The sequence below is a fragment of the Zingiber officinale genome, unplaced genomic scaffold, assembly GCF_018446385.1.
Source record: "Zingiber officinale cultivar Zhangliang unplaced genomic scaffold, Zo_v1.1 ctg133, whole genome shotgun sequence".
NCBI classification, from domain to species: domain Eukaryota; kingdom Viridiplantae; phylum Streptophyta; class Magnoliopsida; order Zingiberales; family Zingiberaceae; genus Zingiber; species Zingiber officinale.
In genome coordinates, this window is record NW_024589829.1 from 1 (window position 1) to 26,045 (window position 26,045).

The window sequence follows — 26,045 nt, forward strand, 5'->3', positions numbered from 1 at the left end:
GTAGTAGCGGGCGGGTTTGGGGGAGCACCGGACGGCCTCAAGGAGGCGGAGGGCCCCGGTGGCGACGACGTCAGCAGTGTAGTCGGGAATCTCGAAGGAGACGGCGACGTGGGACTGGGCGGCGAGGTTGTAGACCTCGTCGGGGAGGAGGGCATCGACCCATCGGCGGAGGGACGAGGCGTCGGAGAGATCGGCGTAGTGGAGCTTCATCCGGGCCTTGGCGGCGTTGTGGGGGTCGACATAGAGGTGATCGAGCCGGGCGGTGTTGAAATTGGAGGATCGGCGGATGAGTCCGTGCACCTCGTACCCTTTCCCCAGCAGGAACTCCGTCAGGTACGATCCGTCCTGCCCCGTAATCCCAGTAACCAGGGCTACCTTCCGCCGCTCGCCGGGCATCGGCCGCGGTACCGCAGCCGCGTCTGCCTGCTCCTCGTAGACGCCGTTGTTGGATTCGTGGGGCGCCATTTTTTCCAGATCTGAGGGAGGGGAGGAGACGACGAGGAATCCGAATTGGGGATGGAAAAAATATATATATAAATTGGAAAATCGAAAACAAAAATGTCAAGTTAAATAAAAAATACGGTCCAGTATGAGATCAACGGCAATAGGGGATTCCTCATGGAGCGCTGGCTCATTTTCAGTCGTCCGATTCACACCTAATAAATCAAGGCCGTTTATAATCGCTTTCGTTAAACGGTCAAGATTCCAGTTATCTTCTTGGGCTTCTCGTTCTCGCGAGGCCCTTCATGGGCCAAAGCCATAAGTTCTCGCAATGGACCAATAACGAAGTCGTACGGAAAGGCCCAGGTCGAATTCCCAGAAAGTGCGTGCTAGTATACTGGTTTTCAATTTTTCTTTCTTTTAATAAATTTTCTGGATAGCGTTGGGTTTAATTAAATTATTGTGGTAAAAAGATGAATACGACTCTCCAGCTCGTCCCAGCACAGGAGTTCATGGTGTTAATTAAATTATTGTCCCTACGCACGGGAGTTCACGGTGATTAGGTTAGGTACAGATCATGTCAAAGCGTTTCTACCTCATGCTTAACATATTGACCATTCAAGCGAATTAGGCCTGATCCATCTTCCATCAAATTAGGCCTGCATTTTTCTCTTTGTCCAATGGATCTACCGATAAATTTGATTTTTGTTACACTCACTTTTGTTTGCACTCAAGTAGAGGGCAAAAGATTTTCCAGATCTATGAAACCCCGCCAAACCGAAGTAGTAGCACATTGCGGCAGCGCCACATGCTCCATAATTGCACCGACACTGTTTGGAAACATCCTCTATGGCACCCCTCCCGACTTGAACGTATCCTATTCCTATTGGATGAATAGTGGTGGGCGCCACCGGATGGTCTAACGGAAGACGGTTTTACGACGTTTGCTATGTCAGAGGAAGCATCGGATCAGTTGGCCTTCTCCTCGCCGCCGCTGTCCCTCTGCTTCGCCGCCTGTGGCCTCGGGCCACGGCCACCTCTGTCGGTCACCGACGCTGTCGCTCATCGTCGATTACTATCATTTCTATCTGGAATTTCAATAATTAATTGATGATTTATTTCTTCATTAATTCGGAAGAAAATAAACATGCGAACAAAATTAACACGTAGTCTACACGGCGCAGATGCAAGTTGGGAAGCGATGGTGACCGCAGAAAGCAAGTGGTGCGTCCTCATCAACGTGGTTTAGTTAATTGTCGATTTATGCTTACGTACAATAACACTACAATTTACACCTATTTTTAAAATTAATTACTGCTGATCTTGGAGTTTAATTAACTCGATGCAGGTTGAATGCGAACGTGATTATAATTTAGGTCAAACCTCACCCACCTAATTACAGCGATTGAATGAGATCAAATACCTACCTAATCTTGGGAAACAATCAAAGAGTGGGCGAGGACCAATTCCTTATGTTAGGACAAGAAGAAAAAATATGTACATTTGTGGACGTTTGGTATGTATGTTTGAACAATATTTTGTATTTAGATTTATTATCAGCGTGCACTATGGATACGTTTTGCTAGGAATGAAAGGAATGAAATTTATTTTTATTTTGTGTCTTATCTGTGTCGATAAAGGGCATGTGACATCGCCGCATGAGATGCGACGTGGCTCGCGTGACCGAAACGCGTCGGTTTATGGCTGTGATCCAGCTGGCTCCGTCGTGGGTACATGTGCGGGGGACGAATAAAGTGCCACCTGACTTCCGGAGGACCCAACACGTCGTATGATTTGTTAAGAAGTTAAAAGCGGAAACAATAATTTAGTCGTTAACGATCCCGAGACGGGTAGAGAATTTTCACACCCCGTAGATGCCCGCATAACCCCGCTGCGTGCGTGGTGAGCATGTGATCGGCCTGAGAACCGTCGAGGAATTATGCGGCGCACGTCGTCGCTTTGCCTTCACGAAACGCTCCCGAGATGGACGGCCTCGATGCGTCTTGACTTTCTACTGGGAAGATTGTCGACAGCACAGCAGTTTTTTTTTTAATTTTATTTTAAAATAAAAATAATTCAAGTGAAGAAATCGTTTTAGTAAGACGGCGGGAGTTTTCTAAAAGTTCAAATAAAAGAAATTGAAAATTCTCTTAATTTACTTTACCTAGTAAATGGAAGATATACTCTAGAAGGCTTGTAATATATCGCTATCCCATTTTGATTTATTAGAAGTGGGGGTTGAATGTATTGGTATCCTGCAGACAAGGAGGAGTTAATGTAGGCAGCGGCGGTGAAATAATAATGATATTCGTATTCCGGCGCGGTGTGACTCGGGCCCTCCGGCGATCAGCTAGATAAGAGACAGAGAGACAGACGTCAGGGTGATGGCGAAGGGAATGGGCGGAATCCAGCTAGCAATGAACGAGAGAGGATGTCTACCTTGCACCACACCACACCACACCACACCACACCAACCTGTGATGTGGGTCACGCTAATTAGATTGTATTCCACTTAATTATTGTGACCTCATCTCGCTGCTCAGTCCATGTTGCTGCTGCTGTTGCTGTTTCAGTTTCTGCCGCTATAGTTGTTGTGGTGGATGCATCGACCCTGTCACGTTCTCTCCTCTCCTCCTTTTTATGCTCCGGGCTTTTGCCCCCCTTCCTCTTTCTTCCCATATCCCAACTCTCCCTCTTGGCTTTAATCTCCCTTCAAACAGGCCGATAGTATTTCTACCTCTGCGACAGCTGGTCACCGGCGAGCTTCTGCTCTATTCGGTGAGGATGTGATATGCACACACGCCTGAAGCATAATTTTCATGTCATTTCTGTTTCCCGGTCTATTTGTGGTTTCATGCTCTCTGCCCTTAGATTCGGGTTCAGAATGACTCTTCTTCCCTTAATTTTCTTAATCGAGGAGTGTTTGGAGCTAGAAAAATTAGAAAATTCGAGTCTAGTATGACAAGAAAAGCAAAACTGTGTTTTGTGTTTGGGGTTTTTTATTCTCCTCGACTTTTGCTTTCAGAATTTAGCTTGCTTGCTTCGTTGTGAAGCGATTTGCATAGTCGTCTTTTCCATCGGCGGCCGTGCCGTCTCTCCAATCACGTTCCATGCCTCTTTGACCGCTTCCTTCCTTCGCAATGAAGCCGGCTTCTCGACGTCCTTCCACGCGGTCTCCGCCACTGACCCGGAATCCTTCACCCAAAAATTGACAGCTAAAATGTAAATGCGAAAGCCCTGCAATTTATTTGTTTACTTGTTTGTTTATTTTCCTTATTTTTTCTGGAAAGAAATTGGTCAAATTGCCGCTCAACTGGCGGCGTAGACGGCGGACCGTGGATTGGTTAAGTGACGCGTTCCTAATCCTACAAACCATGGCCGCCACGTTACGTTAGCTGAGGTAGAACTCGTATAATTCTACGGGCCTTTGTCCTCGCGCGCAGATAAACCTGCCCTGCTTTCGTTCCCTGCTTCTCCTGGTTTCTTTTCCGTTCAAGGCGTGTAGGCAGATCGCCAAGTGGAGGAGTCCTGTTCATTTCTTACTCGTGTACTCGATTCATTCCGATGTTTTCGCGAGCGTTGCGTTAATCGCGTTATTGTTTTGACCTCGTCTCATTCATGGTGGTGTGTGTGCAGAGGGACGCGATGGAGGATGGCATGGGCGACCTGTTCGACCACATCGAGGACTTACTCGACTTCCCCGGCGACGAGGACGTTTTCGAGCTGTTGGAGCCATGCGGTGGCGGGAGCGAGACGCTGCTGCTTCCTCCTCTGCCGGTGCCGGACGCCGGGGTTTTAGACGACGGCGTCGGTAAGGACTCGCTCGATGGCTTCACTGCCCCGAACACTAACAGGAAGGATGGAGTCGAGTTCAGCAAGGAAGACGATAAGCTTGGCCAGGTGAGTTTTCAATTTGGTCCGGTGAAATGAAAAAAAAAATCTATAATTTAATTCCATAAGAAACATTACAATTTAGATCAATAATTGTTGCCGAAATTTTGGTAATTGACGAGCAACGTGGTGTTTGTGGAAAATGGCAGTGGGATGAGCTTGACATTGTGCAATTGGAATGGATGTCAAACTTCCTCGATGACTCTGAGTCCTTCTCGCTTGGCCTCACCGGCGCCGTTGACACCGTCGACAAAAGCAGTGCCACCAGCGACGACAGCCATGGCGAAACCAAAGCCATTGGGCGTTGTTATTTTCGCACCTCGAGTCCGGTCTCTGTGCTCGAAGCGAACAGGAACGCCTCCGCCGGCGGCGTCAGCGAGTCCTACTCGTCATCGTCCTCTTACTCTTCCTCGTCGACCTCCGCCTCCTACTTCATCGGCAGCAAGAAGGACGCGAGGGCGTCGCCGCCTCCGATCAGCCCGCCTGAGTCACCCGCGGCGTTACTCGTTCCCGCTCGCGCGCGCACAAAGCGCGGCCGCCCAGCCGCCTACTCTCCTCTCCACGTCGTCATCCCCTGCTCCACTCCTGTGGCCGCCGCCGCCGCCTACACTTCAGACCCGGAAAGCTTCTGCGAGTCATCATTTCGCGCCCCGCTACCGCCTCCGCCCAACAAAAAGAGCAAGAAAACCCATCCAACCGGCGAGGGGAACGACTCGAGCCCGCCGGCTGCGGTGCGAAAGTGCATGCACTGCGCGATCACCAAGACCCCGCAATGGAGGGCGGGGCCTCTGGGTCCCAAGACCCTCTGCAACGCCTGCGGCGTCCGCTACAAGTCCGGCCGGCTCTTCCCGGAGTACCGTCCCGCCGCCAGTCCCACCTTCGCCCCCTCCGTTCACTCCAATTCCCACAAGAAGGTGGTCGAGATGCGAATGAATGCCAAACACAATGCTGCCGCAACCGACGGCTGCGATCTCCTCGAGTACATTCGCCGGCGAGCATGAGCCACGTATGCATGCAACAAAAAAAATAATTCCACGCACACTCAATTAGCAGCAGCAATTTCTTAGATTTAGAAATTATCCCGGTTCCTGATTTCATTTTATTTAAATACAATATTTTATATTTATTATATTATATTATTATATCCCCTAAAATTTTGTACAGAGGAGTTGGGAGAGGAGAGAAGGATGGTTGAACCACTACAGTCTACAGGTAGGAAGTAGTAGTTGACACAGAGATTGCAAGAGAGCAGATTGTTGTCATTGTTTAGTTAGAGGAAAGAAGGAAAGGAGAGGAGATTGATTATTATTCTAGTTTGATTGTGTGAGCTTGTTGTATTAAATTCTTTTTGTAGTTGATTGATTGATATTTGATAATGACTATGTGGATTACAATATTATGGTTTTATTTTTCTCTTGTATTGGAACTATTGTGTTAGTCTACTCTCATCAAGCATAGCATTGATGCACTAAACTCTCTAATACATCTCTTGCTCCCCATTGCAACGTTCTGTTTCCATCGGATTCTCTGGAACGTTTTTTATGATTCAGGGATGATTCTTTTGTATGCATTGGTGGATATGAATGATCTCTATTTATTTTATAAGTGGAGATATTTCATCCCACTAATACATGTAAAACGACATCCTCTAGATCGTAAAAATCGGTCCTCTCGCATTTATCTGTCCTATTTAATTTATTCCTCTGTTTTTATGAGCTTCGGATCTGAACTGGACTTAATTTGGATGAATTTAAACTGAACCGGAATTGAACTGATCTGTGAATAATCTTAAAACCCTAATAATCTCACCCTCAATTTGCCGCAGCCCTATTCTCCCTCCCTAATCTCCCTTTCTCTCTCGCGTCTCTCAACTCAGTGGCGCCGGTCTCCCGTCGGCGCACAACTTGCGCCGTCGACGAGTTGTCTCCACCGACAAAAAAAATCTCCGCCTCCCTCCCGCACGCGGACCTCTCGCGAGAAGGCCTCTTTTCCATTTCGTCCCGTTGGTTGCGACGCCGCCGCCTGGTTCTGTCATCTCGATCTCGCGTAGGACTTATATTCATTTGCTAATTTTAACCTTCATTTTTTTCTCGTAAATTTCATCCCTTCTCTTCAGAAGGAGAATCTCTACAGCATACAAATTTGCAGACATTTTCTAGCATGAAAATGAAGCATTATTTAAGCTAGTAATCGAAGGTTTTAGCAATATGGTTATAGGCTTATAGCTATTGGGGAAATTTGAAACCTCTAAGCTGGTTGCTGTCTCTTATAGACAGTGTAACTCTGGTAAATTTTTGATCATTAAGGTTATTGCTTTATTAAAATATTCATGTGTTGGGTAAAATTGACGCTTTTGTATTGTTCAGTTCACATTCTTGGTCATCCAGAAAGTTTAGTTCTAAAAACATTCGATTTGATGTTTAATTGCTTAACGTAGTCTAGATGAAATTAGGACCAAGTACCTCGATGTGATTAGGATATCCATTTTGCTCCAAGCGCTGCATAAGCAAGAACATGGATTGAGGCACTTGGTGGAATTGATGCTTGCCTGACTATTAATTCGTACCTTATAATTCTTTTTGCCTATCTTTTAGTTGCTACATTTGGCACTCTTGTACAGCATACAAAAAATAATCTGAGTCAGGGCAGTAAACTCATACATGCCCTCATATGTGCCAGTCCTTAAATCCATTTGGTGCATCAGGTTTCATGCTCATTGGATATGCTACGACACAAGCTATGTTTTGCCTAATCTATTATTTTAGCATTACTTGAGCTATAAGCTATGTTATTCAATTTCCAAGATTGAAGATTATTCGATGTGTGAATTTGCATCATATCCCAAATATTTAATCTTTTGCACTCCATGTCATGCAAGCCAATATCTTGTCATATCTAACATGGAATACCATTATTTTTGTGTTTGTGATTATCTTAGCTATTGTTTGCCCATCTGTATCTAGCATACACCAACAACATAGCAGAAGAGTTGAATTTGAGAGTGGATTCAGCAAGGGTAAGAGAAAATGATAGTAAACTTTAATTGATGTGAAAAACGTGATATAGTTGATATATACATATCTCACCCGAGGGATATAGTTGCATATATATAGTTGATGATCTGAATCAATAAATAATAGCCTATCAATTGATGATTTAATTTTATAGAGTTCAATTGAGGATAATAGTGGAACAAATATGGTTTGATTGTGGTATATATATGCAACTTGACCAAATGGGGGCTTGTCTTGGAGCCTGAGAGCTCCAAACACTGAAGGGGCTCGCAAATTGGAAGGAAAGATGGAAGGGGATGGAGGACATTATTGACAAGGTAGAATATGAGGTTTGTGTTTACTTCCATTGTTCTCTTCATCTCTAGGAAAAAAGATACAAAGAAGACTCTCTTCTCTTAATCTTCTATCCCTATGTTTGTCTGTCTCTCTCCTATTCTCCATTTCCTAAACATAACCTATACCTTGCAAAGGAATTGGCAAATTGTCATTCTTCTTTAGAGTTTCCTTCTTTTTGTTGTTGTTTTGGTGCGAGGTGGGAATGGGGGATTATTTTTTCTACAATATGATGCTCCACTTTGCTTCTTTCAGGTTGTTTACCAATACCAGAAATGGTCATCCCCCCTCCTGTCAGGCCGCCAAGGATCATCAACTACCTGAAGCCTTATGTTCTGAAGATGCACTTCACAAATAAATTTGTGAATGCCCAAGTTATTCACACCCCAACTGCTACGGTCGCAGCCTCAGCAAGCTCACAGGAAAAACTACTCAGGCCGAGCATGGAGTCCACACAAGATGTCGCAGCAGCTGCCAAGATTGGTAAGCTATTGGGGGAGCGTCTCCTACTCCAGGGTATTCCTGCTATTTCTGTGTTCTTAAAACGGGAACAAAAATACCATGGGAAGGTGAAGGCTGTCATAGATAGTGTGAGAGAAGCCGGTGTCAAGCTACTTTGATGTCATTCCTCGGTTGCCATCAGATAGTTACAACTAATAAGCTGCTGCGACAATTTACAGGAAACATTGGAGACAGTGCCTGTCCCTTCGCTCTAAATTTAATTGTCTAGCTTGCTCTGGTGTCTATTGTCATCTTAGGACTTGGAAATGGTACGCTGGAATGCTAAGAATTTAACTCGATGCTTAACAATTCAATACCATCTGGAAATATGGTGACATAGCTTGTTTAATCTGATGATTTCAAGGTTGTTTTATGTTTTATTTAGTAGTAGTAGCCCTTAGTACTAATTAATTATGGGATGATTTATATTGATAATTTTTTTTATCATATTTCATTAATTAATAAAAGATAAAATTGATTATTATATTTATTTCAATTCAATGTCGAATGAATAAGTATAATAATGTTCTAAGTTAGTATGTTCTAATCTATAACATATTAATTAGTTGAATTAATATTGGAATATTATAAATATATAGAACACTATTTTTAACTATTCTTAGTCAAATATTAATATACAAAGATAATATTAACGCGTTGAGACTGATATGTAAGTCAATGGATGATTTAATCTCATAAGTCATGGACATGAGATATCGAACATGAGTATAAATATTAAAGAATATATACTGAATGACGTGTTATAATAATATTTTATGAATTATTATATGAGTGTCATAAACATTCTCAGACTTGAAGTCACTATAGTTCTTTACATAATGAATAATATATTTTGGTATTGACAAATGTCACCTGTAATAAGGTGAACTATAAAGCCGATTACTGATATGTAATAAGTTATGCGGAGGGATGTGAGTGATGTAGATGAAATCTATTTTTTTCATATAACGGAAGTGATATATGTGAGCCCCTTGATTAGTAGAACAAAAGAATGCATGATCATGCTCAAATTAGTTAATATGAGATATTAAACTTATTTGATTGATTGTGTCTACTTAGAGATCAAGAAATATAAAGATTGATAAGAGGATGACACAGTGTATGCCTCACTGATCAATCTAGATAACAATGATAGAAGGATTGAGTCATACAAGATAATAGACACGGGAATGTTAGATCGGATCTCGACATTCTTGTCACTTGGGTAGTAATGATGTCTTGTTAGATGTCACTCATTGTTTATGTATCTAAAATGACTTTAGAGACATTACCAACTTTACAAGAACCTATTGGGTTACCCACAAACAAGGTTCTAAAATTCGCTAGGCGCTAATCGGGCGGCAGACCAGCTCCTAGCGCCTAGGCGGGGACTAGGCGCCGCTAGGCGGATTCCTCGGTATCCCTTGTTTCATGTGGACTGTGGACAATATCATATGCAAATCTAAATGTTGTCTTAAACAATTTCATAGCAATGAAGATCTAACTATGTATGCTAAAATAAATACATACTTTCCAATACCAAAAAATGAAAAACTATAAAAGAAAACTAATAGTTTTGTGCAAAGGAAATATACTAGACTCAGTAAATATGAGTAAAAGAAACAGTTAAACAATAGAACATGCAGTAAGTTATCATAATCATATAGTAAACAGTAGAAGTAGAACATTGAAAAATAGAAGCAATAGTTCAATTCAAGATTACAATGCATTGTGAACTAGTAACCACTAAGCAAAATATAATTGTTAAATAACATAAATCATGTCTTAACAAAATGAGTTCAAAATTACACAACTAATAATATCTCATAGACTCATATTTATTCTGCTTCTTCTCCATAATTTTCAATAACTTGTTCTTCATCGGACACAAACTCAATATCATTATTGTGATCCTCGTCTTCTTCTTCGGATTCAAAATCATCTTCATGAAGTTCTCTCACTCTAGAGCTTCTTCGGGGTTGCAGATTTTCATCTGCTCCACTTGCTTCATCAACCATTTGCCAAGTGAGCCCGGAACCTAGTTCAACTTCATCATCTTCCCCACCATCCACAATCCAACCTTGCGCATTTGAAGCATCTTTTGCAAGAAGGACATCAACATTTCTTTCTTTTTCTCTTTTTTGTTTGTTCAACAATCTAGCATTAAATTGGACAAATACTAGATTGTTCAACCTGTTGGCATCCAACCTATTTCTTTTCTTTGTGTGAATCTAAAAAAAACAGAGAAAGTAAATACTATAGTTAGTACCTGAATATAAAGTATAGACGTTAAAAATTATAACTAATTTAATTAAAGAGTAGACTGAAAGTTTAAAACTTACTCTTTCAAATGTACTCCAATTTCTTTCACACTCAGATGAACTTGTAGTTAATGAAAGTATCCTCAATGCCACCCTTAGCAAGTTAGGTGTGTGAGCACCGTATGTACTCCACCATGCACATGGATCAAATGTATTATCATTTTTTTCACATGCTTTTGCTGCCAATGTTTTTCCAAATAACCCAGTCTTATTTCTATATTTTGGAAATTCCTTGTTAATAATTGTATCTTGTAGATCTAACTCATTGGCATGCAAAGTTTCCATGCATTCAAAAATCCCCATCGCGACCTCCTCATAAAGAGCAATAGAACTATCTTTGTAGTAAAAATAAGGATTCAACAAAAATGCAGTGGTATGCAATGATGTATCAAGTCTATCCTTCATTTTTGACTCAATAATGACTATGATAGGCTGATAATTTGGTTCCACGTTATTCAGAGCCACCTTGATATCTTCTTTAGCTTGAAGAAGCTCCCCATATAGAAACCCCATCGATGACTTTCTATCTCCATCTACCAATTGAAGAACTCTTACTAAAGGAGCAAATATTTTTAAACACAGTGTCACGCCATTCCAAAAACTCATGCTCATCACTGTAGAGTAAGCCAATTTTCCTTTGTTTGTTTTTGACCATTTACATTTCTCCCACATATCACTTGTAAACATGACCCTTAAACTAGCTTTTTTTTCAATCAAACTTTGCAATGTGAGGAAATTTGATGCAAACCTGGTAACTCCTGGTTGAACTATGTCTCTCTTCTTCGTGAAACTTCTCATCAATGATAAAGTCTTATGGTGAGCATAGATGAAAATGGTAAAAGTCTTGGATTGCTCAATCACCTTTTTATATCGTGGAAGTTTGCCAATACTTTCAAGCATGAGATTAATAGTGTGAGTTGCACATGAACTCCAAAAGATCCCAGGTCGTTTTTCTCTCATCAATTTAGCTGCAGCCATATTGTTGGTGGCATTGTCTGTAACAATCTGAACAATATTCTGAGCTCCTACTTGTTCAACACACTTGTCAACATACTCAAAAATAAGTTCAGTTGTATGCGCCTCCTCTGAAAACTCCTTAGATTCTAAAAATGTAGTACCCTCATTGCAATTAACACACAAATTTAAGATGCTTCTTCTTTTTCTATCACTCCATGCATCTGTCATGATCGAGCATCCATTCTTTGCCCATTCTTCTTCATGTTTCTTCAGCAATTGTTTTGTTCTTTCAACTTCGGCTTTCAATAGTGGCTCCCTAAGTTGATATTGAGTTGGAGGCTTGAATCCTGGTCCAAATTAACCCACTGCCTCCATTAGTTGCTTGAAGCTATCATTATTAATAGCATTGAATGAGATTCCATTTTCATAAACCCATCTCCCAACATATTGTTGAACTTGTTGAGTTCTCTCTTTGAAAAGTGCATCATTTATATTTTGTTGGCGAAGCACTTTACTTCCACTGGAGCCTGCATTTTCTGGAGCAATTGTCGATGCATATCTATCCATGGGGCCAAGTGGAAGAGGTTTCTTAATTCCATCCATCCCTTCAATTTCAAGGCCTTCTTCTTCATCTAGATAAATAGCCACCTCTGCTCTACAACTTTGTTCTTCCATTATTTTGTTCTTCTTTCTGTTCCTCCCTTCTAAAATAGCCTGTTTGCACTTATTTTTGTCTTCTTGAGATGCTTTTCGACAACCAGATACATTTCCAGGTATATTTCCAATGTGCTCCTTTATCCTATACACTCCTCCTGACATTGTTTTTCCACATAGCTTGCATTTAATTTTGTCGAGGTTTTTAGGATCAATCAATATCCCAAACTCCCATCCGATGTTGTTTGACTTTCTTCGAAGCATTCCGGTTTCGGGTAGAGTGACAGATGTTGTTGAAGATGGATTGCTTGCCATTATGATAACAGATAACCTGAAAAAATTATATATAATAGTATAACTTAACAAGTTAACAAGTAACAATATAGCATAGCATGATAATAAAATTTAATTATACATTTTAACTATACCAAACGATACAAAATAATGAAATATAACATTAACAAGTCTGAGAATATTTTTTATATATCAATATATCTTAATCTAACTAATAAAATTTATTAGATAATCATAATAGATATTTGTTTAAAAAAATTAAATTTAAAATATATTTTTTATATTTTTTAAATCTGTAATGTGTAGCTTTTCTGGTTGTTTGAAATAATCTTATTCATCTTCAATTTTCGATTTGTAGAAAGGCAAGGCTTGGATGATCCAACTATTATCAGTGGCTTGTTTGAAATTGAAGATGAATAGAATTTTTAAAAAATTAATTTAATTTTCATATTTTTAAAACTGATTTATATAAATTAATAATATTAATTAGAATTTTTAAAATTTTAATATAATTTTAATATTTAATTATTTATAAATCTGATTAAAATAAATTAATAATATATAAAATTTATAAATACAATTTATATACATTAATAATATTATGATTTTTTTAATTTTTTTTATATATTTTTAAATCTGTTTTTTACTTTTATAAAATTATATATAAATTAATAATATTTATTGGAATTTTTAAAATTTTAATATAATTTTCATATTTTTATAACTGATTTATATAAATTAATAATATTTGTTAGATTTTTTAAAATTTTAATATAATTTTAATATTTATAAATCTGATTAATATAAATTAATAATATATAAATTTATAAATACGATTTATATAAATTATTAAAATTAATAATATGTATTATGATTTTTTAAATTTTATTTATTTTAAAATTTTTAAATCTGATAAATGCAATGATAATTGAAAATATTTATAATAATTTTTAATTTTTTTAAATCTGTTATATAAATTAATATTTAATAATATTTATTAAAAAAATTAAATCTATTATTATTGAATGATTTGAATCCTTATTAGACTTTATGAACCGAACCCTACCCTATTATTAAAATTATCCCGTTAGGAATTGTTTTAATTTATTAATTATTAAATAAAATAAATTCGTGAAAAAAAAAAATGTCGTCGCGGCAGGCGTCATGCGAAGTTGCGACGCCACCGGCCGCCACCGGACTCCACCGGCATCTCGCGAGAGGCCTCCGGCGCCGACGAAAGTGTTGCCGTACAAGTCCGGTGCGTCCGGCGAAGTCCGGCGTTGCTTCCAGCGCCGCCGGTAGCGTCGCGGAAAGCGTCTGGCGCATCGCGATGCTACCGGCGTTGCTCGAAGGAAAGCCGGACTTCGCCGGACGCACCGGACGCGTCCGACGACCCTTCCGGCGGCGTCTGATGCCCTGCGACGCGTCCGGTGTTATCGGAGAGTTGTCGCGACGATGAAGAAACAAAAAAAAAAAAGAACAGAACAAGAAAACCATAAAAACTCACCGGAAGCTGCTGCAGGGCGAAGACGCAAGTCGGCGAAGCACGAAGACGAAGCGCGATGAGAGAAGACGAAGCGCCAGCAAATCTGATTTAGCGAATCGCGATAAAAAAGTATACCTAAAATACATAAGCCGCCGAAGCTCGCGTTGGCCGCCGAAGCCCGCCGAGGGCCGCCTAGGCGGCCCAGTCGCCTAAGTCTTCCGCCTGACTGGTTTCCGGCGCGGCCTGTTGTCGCACAGCGCCTAGGCGACCGCCTAGGGCGCAATTTAGAACACTGCCCACAAATAGCATGTTAATTTGGAGATGTGTTCACATAGTGGATCATTGGATTAAGTGTAATCCAAATTGGACTCAGTGAGTTAGACTCAATTGAATCCAACTATTGAATTGAGTCCAATTCGAATTAGAGTCATTGAGTCAATTCGGATTGTTGAGGATCAATGAGTTAGACTCATTGAGTGACTTGGTGAATTCGAAATCATTAAGGAAGAGGAATGATCAATTTCGAATTGATCATGCATGGGATGAAGTTCAAATAACATATTGGATTAATGGAGTATTAATTTAATTAAGGCAATTGATTGAATAAATACAAAAGAGGTTTTGATTCATTTCCGTGAATATACTTGCGTTCTTACTTGTTTTCTCTTTCTTCTTCCTCCTTGGCAGAGACCCCTTAGTTGGTTGCTAGCACAACTTTAGATCGGTCTTCTTCTCTAAGTTGGTGAGTTTATGAGACGAACGGAACATGCTCATGTGGACATCAGAAGAGGAGCGAACATTTAATCATGCTAAGATTCACCAAGGACAAAGTTGGTATCGGGAGTTCGTGTTTTGCAACAAAGGTTTAACTCTCAATTCAACCAGTATATGATTTCCTTCCTATCGATCTTTTGAAAAGGATGTTAATAATATTCCACTGCGCTTGTGTTATTTTACGCTCAATATCCTAACATTAATAGTATAATTGAATATTACTATTAGTTTTAAAGATTAATAGATAGATCAGACATTTGAAATTTGAAAATCAATTGTGGCATATTATGGAGAATATTCCATTATTAGATCTGAGAATGTTGATTGGCAAAATAAATATATATATATTTTGATTTAACTAAGTCATGGGAAATTTATATGGGCCAGACAGACCACCTCCATGATTAGTCGAGAGACATCAATTTTTTATTTGTATTATATATTTAAAAATAGAAAGGGGGGAGTTGAGTTATATATGAAATATGACAATTTGTGTTTTGTTATATATGAAATTTGGGGGAGCGAAATGATTATTTTCCCAACTAAAAGGTAATAAGTGGTTTTGAGCCCTAACGAGAAAGAGAGATCGACAGCGCTTTGGATCCGTCGTGCTTCGCCTTCTTCCATCCGTGCCCTCGTTCTCCTCATAGCGGTCAACGTCTCCATCGCCTCTTCCTCCTCAAATCGATTCCAGTTCTGAGGTAGAGAGCATCAGAATGAACTGGGTCGCCAGGAAGATCCATCTTTACAACGTCACCATGGGGCTCTACATGCTCGATTGGTGGGAGCGCTACCTCTTCAGTATCCTTATCTCAATTTTCCGATTCGACCGAAGCTTTTTTTTATTCACTAGATTGGTGCGACCTTAACGTGATCAGACATATTGATCCTTGTACTGCTCTGGTTCGTCTTCTACAATGGTTCCAGATCTGCCACGGAATTATACAACGGGTATGTTTTTCCCCCTTTTCTCCTATATTCGAAAGGTCGACTGGTGAGATCGAAAGCGGATGAATTTTTTTTCTATTATTATTCTTCTTTCCTGTCTTTGGTAGCCGTGTGTCCTTTAACATCTAAATGATATCTTTTCATGTTTTTGGTTGTTGATGGATTAAACTTCCAGTTAGGGCACATCATTCATTAGCTCTTTTGTTAGCATCGATGGAGAGATTTGATAATCTTGGATGAGTATTTATATGTTTTTCTTAATCAGAATAGGAGCATATCAAAGTTTTCCAATTTCCATGGAACTTTGGCATTTTTGTAGTTCTCCATATCCATTGCTGATTTACATTCTGTATTAGCAATTTCTGATCCATTTTTTCCCCCGGATTCCAGTTACATTAAACCAAAAATGTTGGCTGGCCCATGTTTTGCAGTCAAAGGAAACATCATCACATAAAAGGGCAAGATATTAGATGAGATAAGGTTGTGTTGTAAGTTAGATTCCTGGTAATGTTGTTGCCTTTGTGTTGGACATTATCTCTCGTTTACCTTCTCAAGTGAAGGCAAATGTAATTGGTGTCTTTTTCACGTCTATCTAATGTATCATTTCCCCATTTTCCCCCCCTCGAGATTTTCTATTACTTACAAAATTTTGTGCCATCGACCTGCAGAAGCAACAATATTATGACATAATGTTTATGTTTATGAATACAAGAAGTCTGGAACAGGATGAGTTCGTTGCACAAACACAAACTTGTTGGAAAAGTTGAAACACTGAAATAATGAAAGCTTGCAAAGTGGTAAAAACTTGACACAACTGAAGGCTTCATTTGGGGAATAGATAGAGTTAAAAGTAAGCAAAAGAATTAGTGTTGTCCTCTAATTTTAGGCCTTTCTGTAAAAGATTCTAATACAGACTACATTATGATCAATGGCTAAGGTAACAACACATACTTTTAAGCATATCCCTAAGAATATCACAAGTTTGAGATAGTATCCCAATAGTAACATTAGCTTGAAGCATTGGTTTAATACAATTCTTTCTGGTAGATACTTGAGCTGCTAAATGGAAAGGATCTGTTAAAATCCTTTGGCTGCTTCAAATTAGGCTTCAGTTGGCGCGATCTCTAAGAACTTCCAGATCCATTTCTGTGGGGTCGGTGGCTTGGATCTCATAGTGAATGCCATCGAGCTCGTGCCTGAATCGGTCCTTTGATGTCGCGTAAAGCATCTTTGCACGTATGCGAGATGTGGAGGGTGCCCTGATGAGCATTCAGGTTAGTGGCTAATAAACCCCACAAGTAGATAAGAAGTTAATCAGTGCCTAACAAGAGTTGCAGAAGTAGAATATCCACTATCACTTCTTCACAGTTTATTGATGTCTATATGCCATACATAATCGGTTGTGTAAATTTGCAATCTTACTCAATTCAAAAAGCGAAGTCTCAACTATGATATTGAAATCCTAAATGCTTCAAATACTTGAAAAAGAGGATATTAACTGCTAAGAAATAACTTAAAATAACAAACGTACTACTTGTGGGTTAATAAAGACTGACCATGCAATGAAAAATATCTTGCTCTTACGGCAGTTGTCTTCAGTCACAAAATCATAATCATACACAGCATAGCGACAATCATTCTCAGGTATCGCGGCAGTGAAATCATCATAGCTCTCTCCTTGAGCTCCAGTCTTCTCAACAATAACTTCTTTATTCTTTTCATCAATCTTAAATATTACATATCGATGCGCTTTCTTTCTCTGCAGTTCTAGAAAAGTGCTTTTACTCTGTTCAGCAACTAAAATGCCGAATGGTGCCTGCAAGTAAAACAATCATAGTAAAAAAAATATAATAATAACAACAACCAAACATAACTCTGATAGTTAATTAGTCATATAAATTAAGTAACAATCAAGTAAGAAAGGAATCAAACAGAATTGTGAGGTATAGTTGACTAGCCATGTAAATTAATTTTAAACAAAGAATATAATGTAACTCAAATCCATTTTGCTGCTATAGAAGAAAGAGATTAAGAGATCAGTCAATGCCAATCTCCTTCTTAGGGTTGTAAATGAATCAAATATTCATGAACAAAGTTTAGTATTCAATTTAACAAGAACTTATTTATATATGTACAAGGTTGAATAATTTAAATACATATATGATCAGATCATAAATAATTTTTTTTAGTTTTATCCCAAATCAATCGTCTGATTAAAAAATAGTAGACTGATAAAAACAGTCAATCGAATTGATTTCTATTTGAAAATTAGTCAATTGATTTTTAACACTAGTCCAATCGATTTCTCTATGTGCTAACATTTTGAGCAAATAAGTCGATTGATAATGAAAATCAGTTGAATCGATTTGCTTCTGTATCAAAGTCGATTTTAGATAAAATTGACTGATGGATCAAATGACCATAGATTAACATGAAACTAACTTCTATGTGTTCGTCTAATTCTTCTGATTATATTTATTCCATTAAACGTCAATTTGACCCAAAATATTGAGAGAAATGATTTTTTAAACACGAATCTATTTAAAAACTTTAATTCGTGTTCAAAATATCACTGCTCTCAATATATTGAGTTAAATTGACGTTTGATAGCATAAATATAATTACGAGCATTAGACGAAAACATAAAAAATTGGTTTTATATTATTTTGAGTTGTCTAGGTCCATCAAACATCAATTTAATCCAATATATTGAAAGCAGTATTTTTTTTAAACACGAATTATATTTTTCGAATATATTTGTGTTTAAAAAATCACAATCACTGCTCTCAATATATTGAGTTAAATTGACGTTTGATAGCATAAATATAATTACGAGCATTAGACGAAAACATAAAAAATTGGTTTTATATTATTTTGAGTTGTCTAGGTCCATCAAACATCAATTTAATCCAATATATTGAAAGCAGTATTTTTTTTAAACACGAATTATATTTTTCGAATATATTTGTGTTTAAAAAATCACAATCACTGCTCTCAATATATTGGAGAATTAAAATTACGTTTTCGGTCATGTAACTTGCACTTTTCCTAATTTTAGTCTTGTTATGAGTCAATTTATGTTATTCTAGTAACTTGTAAGATTTTCCAATTTCAATCTTTTTTTTCTCTAAAATTAAAATTTTCCAACAAAAAAAACCCAGTTAGTGGTCGGAATGCTCAGTTGTAAATTGGATGTGGGGATTTTGATTTTTCATGACCCATGTGGCTTTTTTTACAACTCAGCATTTCGATCGCCAACTGGCATTTTCCAATCGCCAACTGAGCATTTTCCGGTGGAAAATTTTAATTTTGGCAAAAAGAACTTAAATTAGGAAATATTATAAGTTATTGGATTAAGAACATAAATTGACTAATAACAGGACTAAAATTTGAAAAATTGCAAGTTACATTATCGAAAACATAATTTTCTCCAATATATTGGGTTAAATTAATTACTCAAAATCGACTTATGGACGAAATGATCTTGGATTGATATAAAACTAGCTTCTATGTGTTTGTCTGCTTCTCCTGATTATATTCATGTCCTCAAACGTCAATTTGATCAATATATTGAGAATAGTAATTTTTTTAACATGAATGTGTTCAAAAAATCTAATTTGTGTTAAAAAAATCATCGCTCTTAATATATTATGTCAAATGTATATTTGAGGGCATAAATATAATCAGGAAAAATAGACAAACACATAGAAATTAATTTCATATCAATCCGAGATTATTTAGTTCATTACTCGATTTTGGGCAAAATTGGCTGATGGACTAAACGTCCTCGGATTGATATAAAAATAGCTCGTGTTCGTCTACTTCTCCTGATTATATCTATGCTCTCAAATTAAAATTTGACCTAATATATTGAAAGTAGTAATTTTTTTTAACATAAATGTGTTCGAAAATCTAATTTGTGTTAAAAAAAAATCAATACTTTTAATATATTGAATCAAATTGATATTTAAGAGCATGTATATAATCAGGAGAATTAGTCGAACACATATGAACTATTTTCATATCAATCTGAGATCGTTTGATCCATCAACTGATTTTGTCTAAATCTGATTTTGGCATAGAAGTAAATCGATTCGACTGATTTTCATTATCAATCGACTGATTTGCTCGAAACTTCGACACAGAAAGAAATCGATTCGACTAATGTTAAAAATCAGTCGATTGATTTTTAAACAGAAATCAATTCAAATGATTTTTTATCAGTCCACTAATTAGGAGTAAAATAAAAAATGAATATATAATTTGATAATTTTGAAACTAATCTACACTGTCTGATAATTTCATAAACTTATCTATGTGGCTACCAAAAGCTGTTAAAAAGTTCTCAAAATGAATAAACAAAATATTAAGCTCACTAACCAATTAAAGAAGTTTAAAATACGCAGAAGTTCAAATAATCAGATAAGCTGAATTGAATTTAAGTACATTTAAACTTTAAATCAAGTTCAAGTCGAACTTAAAACAAACACAAGCTTAAAGGAAAGAAGTTTAAACAATATGTCAGCGATTTGGTTAATTTACGCTTTGCATGGCTTAGTTTGTTAAACGATGCGATGCGAAGCTAAATCTCGTTAAAGCCTGACAATCTCCAACAAAAAAACAGGAAGGGTTAAAGAAGAAAAAAAGGTTGTGTAATTCCCAATGATTAAACAACATCAAATCCTCACAAAGTTCAGCAACCTATACAAATTTCACCGTCTATGTAAAGAAAATAACAAGGGGCGAGAATTAACCCAAATTAAGAAAACTGCAAACAAAATTAATATAGTCGACAAATCTCGCACACACTAACACGATCGATCATCCAATATTACTTAAACCTAAAAAAACGTCTTTTTCTTAACATTAGCAGGAAAAAGGATCTGCGCAAAATGGTAACCAGAAGGTAAAAATAAATCCAGACAAGTATCAAACCCTAGAAGAGCGATAACAATCTGCTTAATCGCAGTTGAATTCACACAAGAAACAGAGAGATCGCAAACCGTACCATCCGGAACGCCATGCTTCCTCGATCCAAAGGAGGAAGAGTGCGAGCAGCAGAGAATGAAGAACAGAAGCCGATGAAAACGCGGAATTCGAGCAATTAAGAAAATATTTCGTTCGTGCCGCCGCGTTACTTCTTTTGGTATCTGAATGCAACCACGAAACACAGAATTGGGGAATCTAAATCTGGCACGTCGATACGCGGCTGAGATGGCATATTTCTATTGGTTACCTAAAGAAGGAAGCCCGGAGATTGGTTTGACGGTGGAAGTACACTCCATCACCAACGGGGACCTGCGTAGAATCAACGCTTAATTGTTAAACGTGCGGACGCAATGCGAGGAGCGCATAATCGGCAAAAGCTCACATTCATTTTTATTTTTTTTATTTTTCATATTGTCTCGCTCATGAAACAATATTAATTGGTACATCGATACATGGTCTTTTGCTATGAATTATCGAATTTTATTTTTGTTCTGTTAAAAAAACATTATTACTGTTTTTCCTTTCTAAGTATTGATGACCAGAGGTTCATGGAACGCTAGGCTGATAGCTCGAAGCAGCGCGGTAGGCGAGTCGAATTTATTGATCGACTCATAAAGCATCCAAAAGGCCTTGAGAGTGGTCAAGTGCAGTTCCTTCCACACTCTCGGAACTCCTCCATAATCTTGGTTCAAGAACAGCTCCACAAACTCTTTCCCCATTTTCCCAAGAACTCTCTTTATATGCTCGATCGAGTCATCAATGCAGTACCCCACGTTCTCTTTCACGTACAGTGGGACGAAATTCAACTTCCCATCCTCTAATTCTCTCTGATCAGATATACCAAAAAAAAAATAAAAACCAAAAGTAGATTAAGTGTATTGATTGATTCTCTTATTACATTAATATACCTGATAGCTTCCTATGTCATTTAGAAGCCGCGCGCACAGCATTGCCAGCTCCGTCATTTTGCAGTAACGAGAGCCCGATTTGCTGTCGACTGGAGCTTTCGGGTGAGTTATGTAGCAAGCAGGGAGAGTCATCACTTGAATGGCCACGGAAACTGCGGCGACATCCATGTACTCCTTCGTCGAAGGTGCGTGTTTGCATACGCTCCACTTGGATTCCTTTAGCCATGTCTTGAAGGCATCACGCCACTTCAAAAGCAGGAAGAACAGAAAGCCAATCAACAGGCACAAAAATTGCTTATAAATGATCTTAATTCTTAGTATGTTAATTAAGTCTCAGTATGCAGGCTACCATATCTCGAAGGGCTTCTTTCACCGGGTTGCCATGTTTTAAGAATGCTTTGGACTCTATTTCGTCTACGAGTGCATCAAGTGTATCGAAGATTACTTTGGAGTGGCTACGTAAGTTGTCTCCTTCCCACCTATTTATTATATATAATCAAATCAACATACAGCAAGCTAGAGGAGAGGAGATTATATGTATACACCTGTTGACAGCTTCAGTTAGTGTTTCTAATTCAATTTGAGTTCCTTTTTCATCGTAGAAATCATCGGCAAAGGTGACTAGAATAGCACACTTGGCCACTATCTTCCTTAAATCACAATGTAGAGGAAGGCATGTTGGCACAGTGGCTGAGTAGTAACAGTATTCAGTTTTCTGTCTGCCGAACCCCATTTTTGAAAGCCCTGATTCTTCTGACCACCTATCGTTAATCATTATGTTTTCAGCAACAAAGATCCGGAATATACAGCCCTCGACATGCTAATTAAATTACCTCTTTAGCTCCAGGAGCTCATTTCTGTAAACGGATTGGCGGTTCGTGAAATTTTCTACAGCCAGTTGCATGAGAAATTTTGGATAAGAAAGCCTACAGTCAAGCACAGTTCGATTCACTTTTTGACATCAAGTAACTTTTTTCGCAGAAAAAAAGAGAGGAAAAGATTGATAAGAAATTTTGAGTGCTCGTTCAACTTACATACAAGTGTTGGTCTTCCCCATACACGACAAGTACCCTTTATTTCTCTCTATATACATGCGATGCTCAAGGTGGTCCATTCTAAGTAACCATGGGTGTTCTAATTCGTGTGCAATCTGGCAAAACAAAGATAAATTAAATGATCATGTTCATTTGAGTCAGTTAGATAATTAATGCACCTGTTTCTGCAAGTCAGTGAAGGCCTTGCAGTTTCCTTGTAAATCTTTGTCAGGAAAGCATTTTCTCAACACTTTCAGCGAGAATTGCTTTGCATTTTGAAGATCAACTTCCTTTGGGAACATCAACTGTGCTGCTCTGTACACCCCATACATGGCTCCCATGAACTCGTTGTGATTTTCCATTATGTGCATGAGGATTTCCTTGTCATCCATAAACCAACACAATTTCCCTACAATCGGTATTATATATATAGTCGATCGTCAGAAGAAAATTACCTTATAGTTTTTGCTGCATTTACAAATTTTTTTTTTCATGTTACTTGGTGTCACAGGATATCCATATGCCCTCAGAAGCTGAAAGGCCAAGGAATCCCTGTATATTTGTTCTTGTAGCAGATAGTTCTTGTTGCTCTGTTCCTGATGCTGCTCTATCCAATTCCTGCACATTGATACAGTCATTAGTAATATATTGGATGAAGATTTAGTTACATCCAAAATCATTATGTACCTGAAATTATGGTCCATAAGATCTTTGATTTCCTCTTCGAAAAACTCACCGCACCCCAGTCTTCTCAAATGGTCTACCAGACAAAGCCTCAAGAGATTGTGGTCCACGGGAAAAACAGAGGGCACTGTTCCAATCGAGAGACTAATACTATTGCTGCATCTGCGCATCATGTCTTGCAGGTACTTGAGACAACGAGCATCTCCTGTGATCATGAAAGCAGCGGCAGTTGCTGATGGAGACTGGAAGAGCGATCCATCTTCCATTAGCTGAGCGAGGATCGCTTCGTTTTTTGGCCGTCTGCTTGGTGGGAGTGCTTCGAGGAACATCGTCAGACTCAGCGGCGGGAGATCTCCATCAGTACTACGGCTATCCTCAAATATGCTTCTCCTCCTGAAGATAATATCGTCGACCAATCGAACGCCGTCATGGGGAAGTACACTTAAGCCTATGGATTGCGCCTGCTCCAACATTCCCGGAAAAATAACGGCGAACCAGCGAGGGACGCCGCCCTGCCACTGCGCGAGTATCTTCTCCACATTCGATCGAAGATACTCCAAACCTGACAAGAAATCTTAATTTCAAATCTCATCTAACTAATATTTTGATTACTGCATGTATCTACGGTACCTACCCCTCTGAACATTTGCACGCCCAATGTTCCATCGACTAAGGGCGAGGAGAGAGGCGAGCGTGGCAGTGATGGAATCGAGTCCAGGCTGATCACTCTCCCCCCAGAAGCCTTCTCTGCTCTGGTTCGCGATGATCCACCTGACGCATTGCGGAAACAGGGGACCTGCGCCGGCGACGCTGCCGACCATGGCGACCCATGCGGTGTCGTACGCAGACGGCGGCAGCAGAGAACAGCAGTAGGTATCGTCGGAGAAGAGCAGCGCCACCTCCTCTTTGCAGTTTATCTCCATCGTAAAGGATGATTCTGTTCGAGTTGCGAACTGAAACGATGATGCGTGAGTCGAATCAGTCAGCAATTTATAGTACGAATATGAATTCGGGTACAACCGTACAAAGAGAATTTCTTTGGCGCATTCATTCAATGGGCCATCGATTAATTAGTGTTATCCTTTTCAAAATAATTAAAATAATAAGAATTTAAACAAGTATCGATACTTTAGATTCATTTATTAAAAAGCTATTTGTTGGGTAAAAATAGGACGGTAAATGCACCACGTAAATAAATTTATTTACATTAGTAAAATTTATTTATGTTTGTTTAATATACACCAGATTAATTAAATAAATAAACTCAACAACTCGTTAAATTAAATAAACAATCTTGAATACATATATGTTCAGCTCGTTAACGTTCGTGAACAATATTCGTAAACAATATTCATTAATAAAACTCTTTTCAATATGTTAAATAAATAATAAAATAAATAAATAAGTTTAAATTATCAAGCTCAATAATCAATCAAACAAGTTTGAATTGAGAACTTGATAATATCTAAATAAATCAAGTTCAAATCAAGCTCAAGCCAAACTTGAATTGAGAGCTTGATAACATCCCAACGAACCAAGTTCAAGCCAAGCTTCAAATAAGCTTAAGCTTCTCAGGAACTGACGACCTGGGATTTACCCCGCCATGCGCCTATGGCCTGTGTACCTGCATGAACCTCCCTCCATATCCGTGGGGCCGGCACTAGGGGGGCCGCTAAGGTAGCGGATCTACCTTTTTTTTCAAATAAACTTAAGCTCATAAAAAATAAACCAAGTCAAACTTGAGCGCTCATCATAAAAGCTTAGTTCATTTTAAACTCGGCTCGGCTCGGCTCGGTTATCTTATCAAATAAGCTTGAACACTCAAAAGCTCGGCTCGACTCGTTTACTGCCCTAGGTAAAAATGTGATTTCTTACCAGATAAAACTTTATTAATTTATTCTTGAAAAGATTAATTTATTCTTTGTGGATTAAAATATTGAATATAAAATTTTATTTGTCTAGTCTAGCTATAGGATTAATTACTTGGCGTTTTGCTATATATGACATGTATTATCCAAACTTAAATATTTATGGTATTTATAATATTTTTATTACAAAAAAAACACATTAAATTTACGAGTTTCCATTAAAAATAACTAATACTTTTTTATATTTATAATAATAAATATTTCAGAATTAAAATTATGTTCGGAATTATTATAATATAAATAACACAACTATTATCCTTTTCCCTTATTTAAATTATTTTTAAATGTATATAATATAAATAACACGATCGACTATTAATTTTTGGCATTTAATAATTTTAGCAAAAATGAAATATATATTATTAATAGAAATTAAAATTTCAATATGTCATTTTAAATCGCCATACATGGCTAATATTAGCGATATGATGTTTAAAAAATATCATTTAAAAATGACCTTACTAATGTGACTTTATTAAATGAAGACATTTTGAAAACATGAAGTTATTAATTTGACGTTTAAAAAAACGTCAGTTTAAAAAAATGCAATTTATAATTGTACATTTAAACTTGTCTGTAAATAACCTCTGCACACCATTTTTACGAGAGATATTAGTAGATTTGAGTTGTTTCTTCGCATGCCACTCAATTTTTATATTTGCATTTTATGGTCTTGGTGCTTGTGATGTTTTATCTAATGTACGATTATTATTTTACTTTCGAAGGTTTACGAGAGATGTTTGTAGATTTGAGCTGTTTCTTCGCATGCCACTCATTTTTTATATTTGCATTTTATGGTCTTGGTGCTCGTGATGTTTTATCTAATGTACGATTATTATTTTACTTTCGAAGGTTTACGAGAGATGTTAGTAGATTTGGGTTGTTTCT

The 26,045-nt window shown here is 38.0% G+C and overlaps 5 protein-coding genes across 6 annotated transcripts; 2 read left to right on the forward strand and 3 right to left on the reverse strand.

Moving 5' to 3' along the window:
• Nucleotides 1-3: 3 nt before the first annotated feature.
• Nucleotides 4-501, reverse strand: LOC122036117 (GDP-mannose 4,6 dehydratase 2-like; the record flags this gene model as incomplete). Its single annotated transcript, XM_042595331.1, has 1 exon — nucleotides 4-501. A coding segment is annotated over exon 1 (462 nt), but the record flags the coding sequence as incomplete, so codon positions are not given.
• Nucleotides 502-2,940: 2,439 nt separating this feature from the next.
• On the forward strand, nucleotides 2,941-5,737 carry LOC122036116 (GATA transcription factor 8-like). The gene is made up of 3 exons (XM_042595330.1): nucleotides 2,941-3,219; nucleotides 4,078-4,341; nucleotides 4,482-5,737. The coding sequence occupies exons 1-3, from the start codon at nucleotides 3,082-3,084 to the stop codon at nucleotides 5,331-5,333; spliced, it is 1,254 nt and encodes a 417-aa protein (XP_042451264.1). The 5' UTR covers nucleotides 2,941-3,081; the 3' UTR covers nucleotides 5,334-5,737.
• A 268-nt stretch (nucleotides 5,738-6,005) lies between these two features.
• LOC122036144 (50S ribosomal protein L18-like) lies at nucleotides 6,006-8,531 on the forward strand. 2 transcript variants are annotated; one of them, XR_006127324.1, is made up of 2 exons: nucleotides 6,006-6,378; nucleotides 7,935-8,531. XR_006127324.1 is itself a non-coding variant. In XM_042595362.1 (2 exons), the coding sequence occupies exon 2, from the start codon at nucleotides 7,955-7,957 to the stop codon at nucleotides 8,297-8,299; it is 345 nt and encodes a 114-aa protein (XP_042451296.1). In that variant the 5' UTR covers nucleotides 6,399-7,663; nucleotides 7,935-7,954; the 3' UTR covers nucleotides 8,300-8,531. The 2 variants fall into 2 exon arrangements, 1 of the variants encoding a protein (XP_042451296.1); XM_042595362.1 differs by lacking the exon at nucleotides 6,006-6,378 and adding an exon at nucleotides 6,399-7,663.
• An 8,002-nt stretch (nucleotides 8,532-16,533) lies between these two features.
• LOC122036107 (actin-depolymerizing factor-like) lies at nucleotides 16,534-20,745 on the reverse strand. Its single transcript, XM_042595315.1, has 3 exons — nucleotides 20,623-20,745; nucleotides 17,171-17,430; nucleotides 16,534-16,873 (listed from the first exon to the last, which is right to left on the reverse strand). The coding sequence occupies exons 1-3, from the start codon at nucleotides 20,635-20,637 to the stop codon at nucleotides 16,723-16,725; spliced, it is 426 nt and encodes a 141-aa protein (XP_042451249.1). The 5' UTR covers nucleotides 20,638-20,745; the 3' UTR covers nucleotides 16,534-16,722.
• Nucleotides 20,746-20,967: 222 nt separating this feature from the next.
• On the reverse strand, nucleotides 20,968-24,183 carry LOC122036106 (S-linalool synthase-like). Its single transcript, XM_042595314.1, has 10 exons — nucleotides 23,864-24,183; nucleotides 23,233-23,791; nucleotides 23,045-23,163; nucleotides 22,725-22,954; nucleotides 22,546-22,661; nucleotides 22,345-22,437; nucleotides 22,057-22,272; nucleotides 21,861-21,990; nucleotides 21,512-21,757; nucleotides 20,968-21,430 (listed from the first exon to the last, which is right to left on the reverse strand). Exons 1-10 carry the CDS (start codon nucleotides 24,150-24,152, stop codon nucleotides 21,128-21,130), a joined length of 2,301 nt encoding a protein of 766 aa, XP_042451248.1. The 5' UTR covers nucleotides 24,153-24,183; the 3' UTR covers nucleotides 20,968-21,127.
• Nucleotides 24,184-26,045: the final 1,862 nt, after the last annotated feature.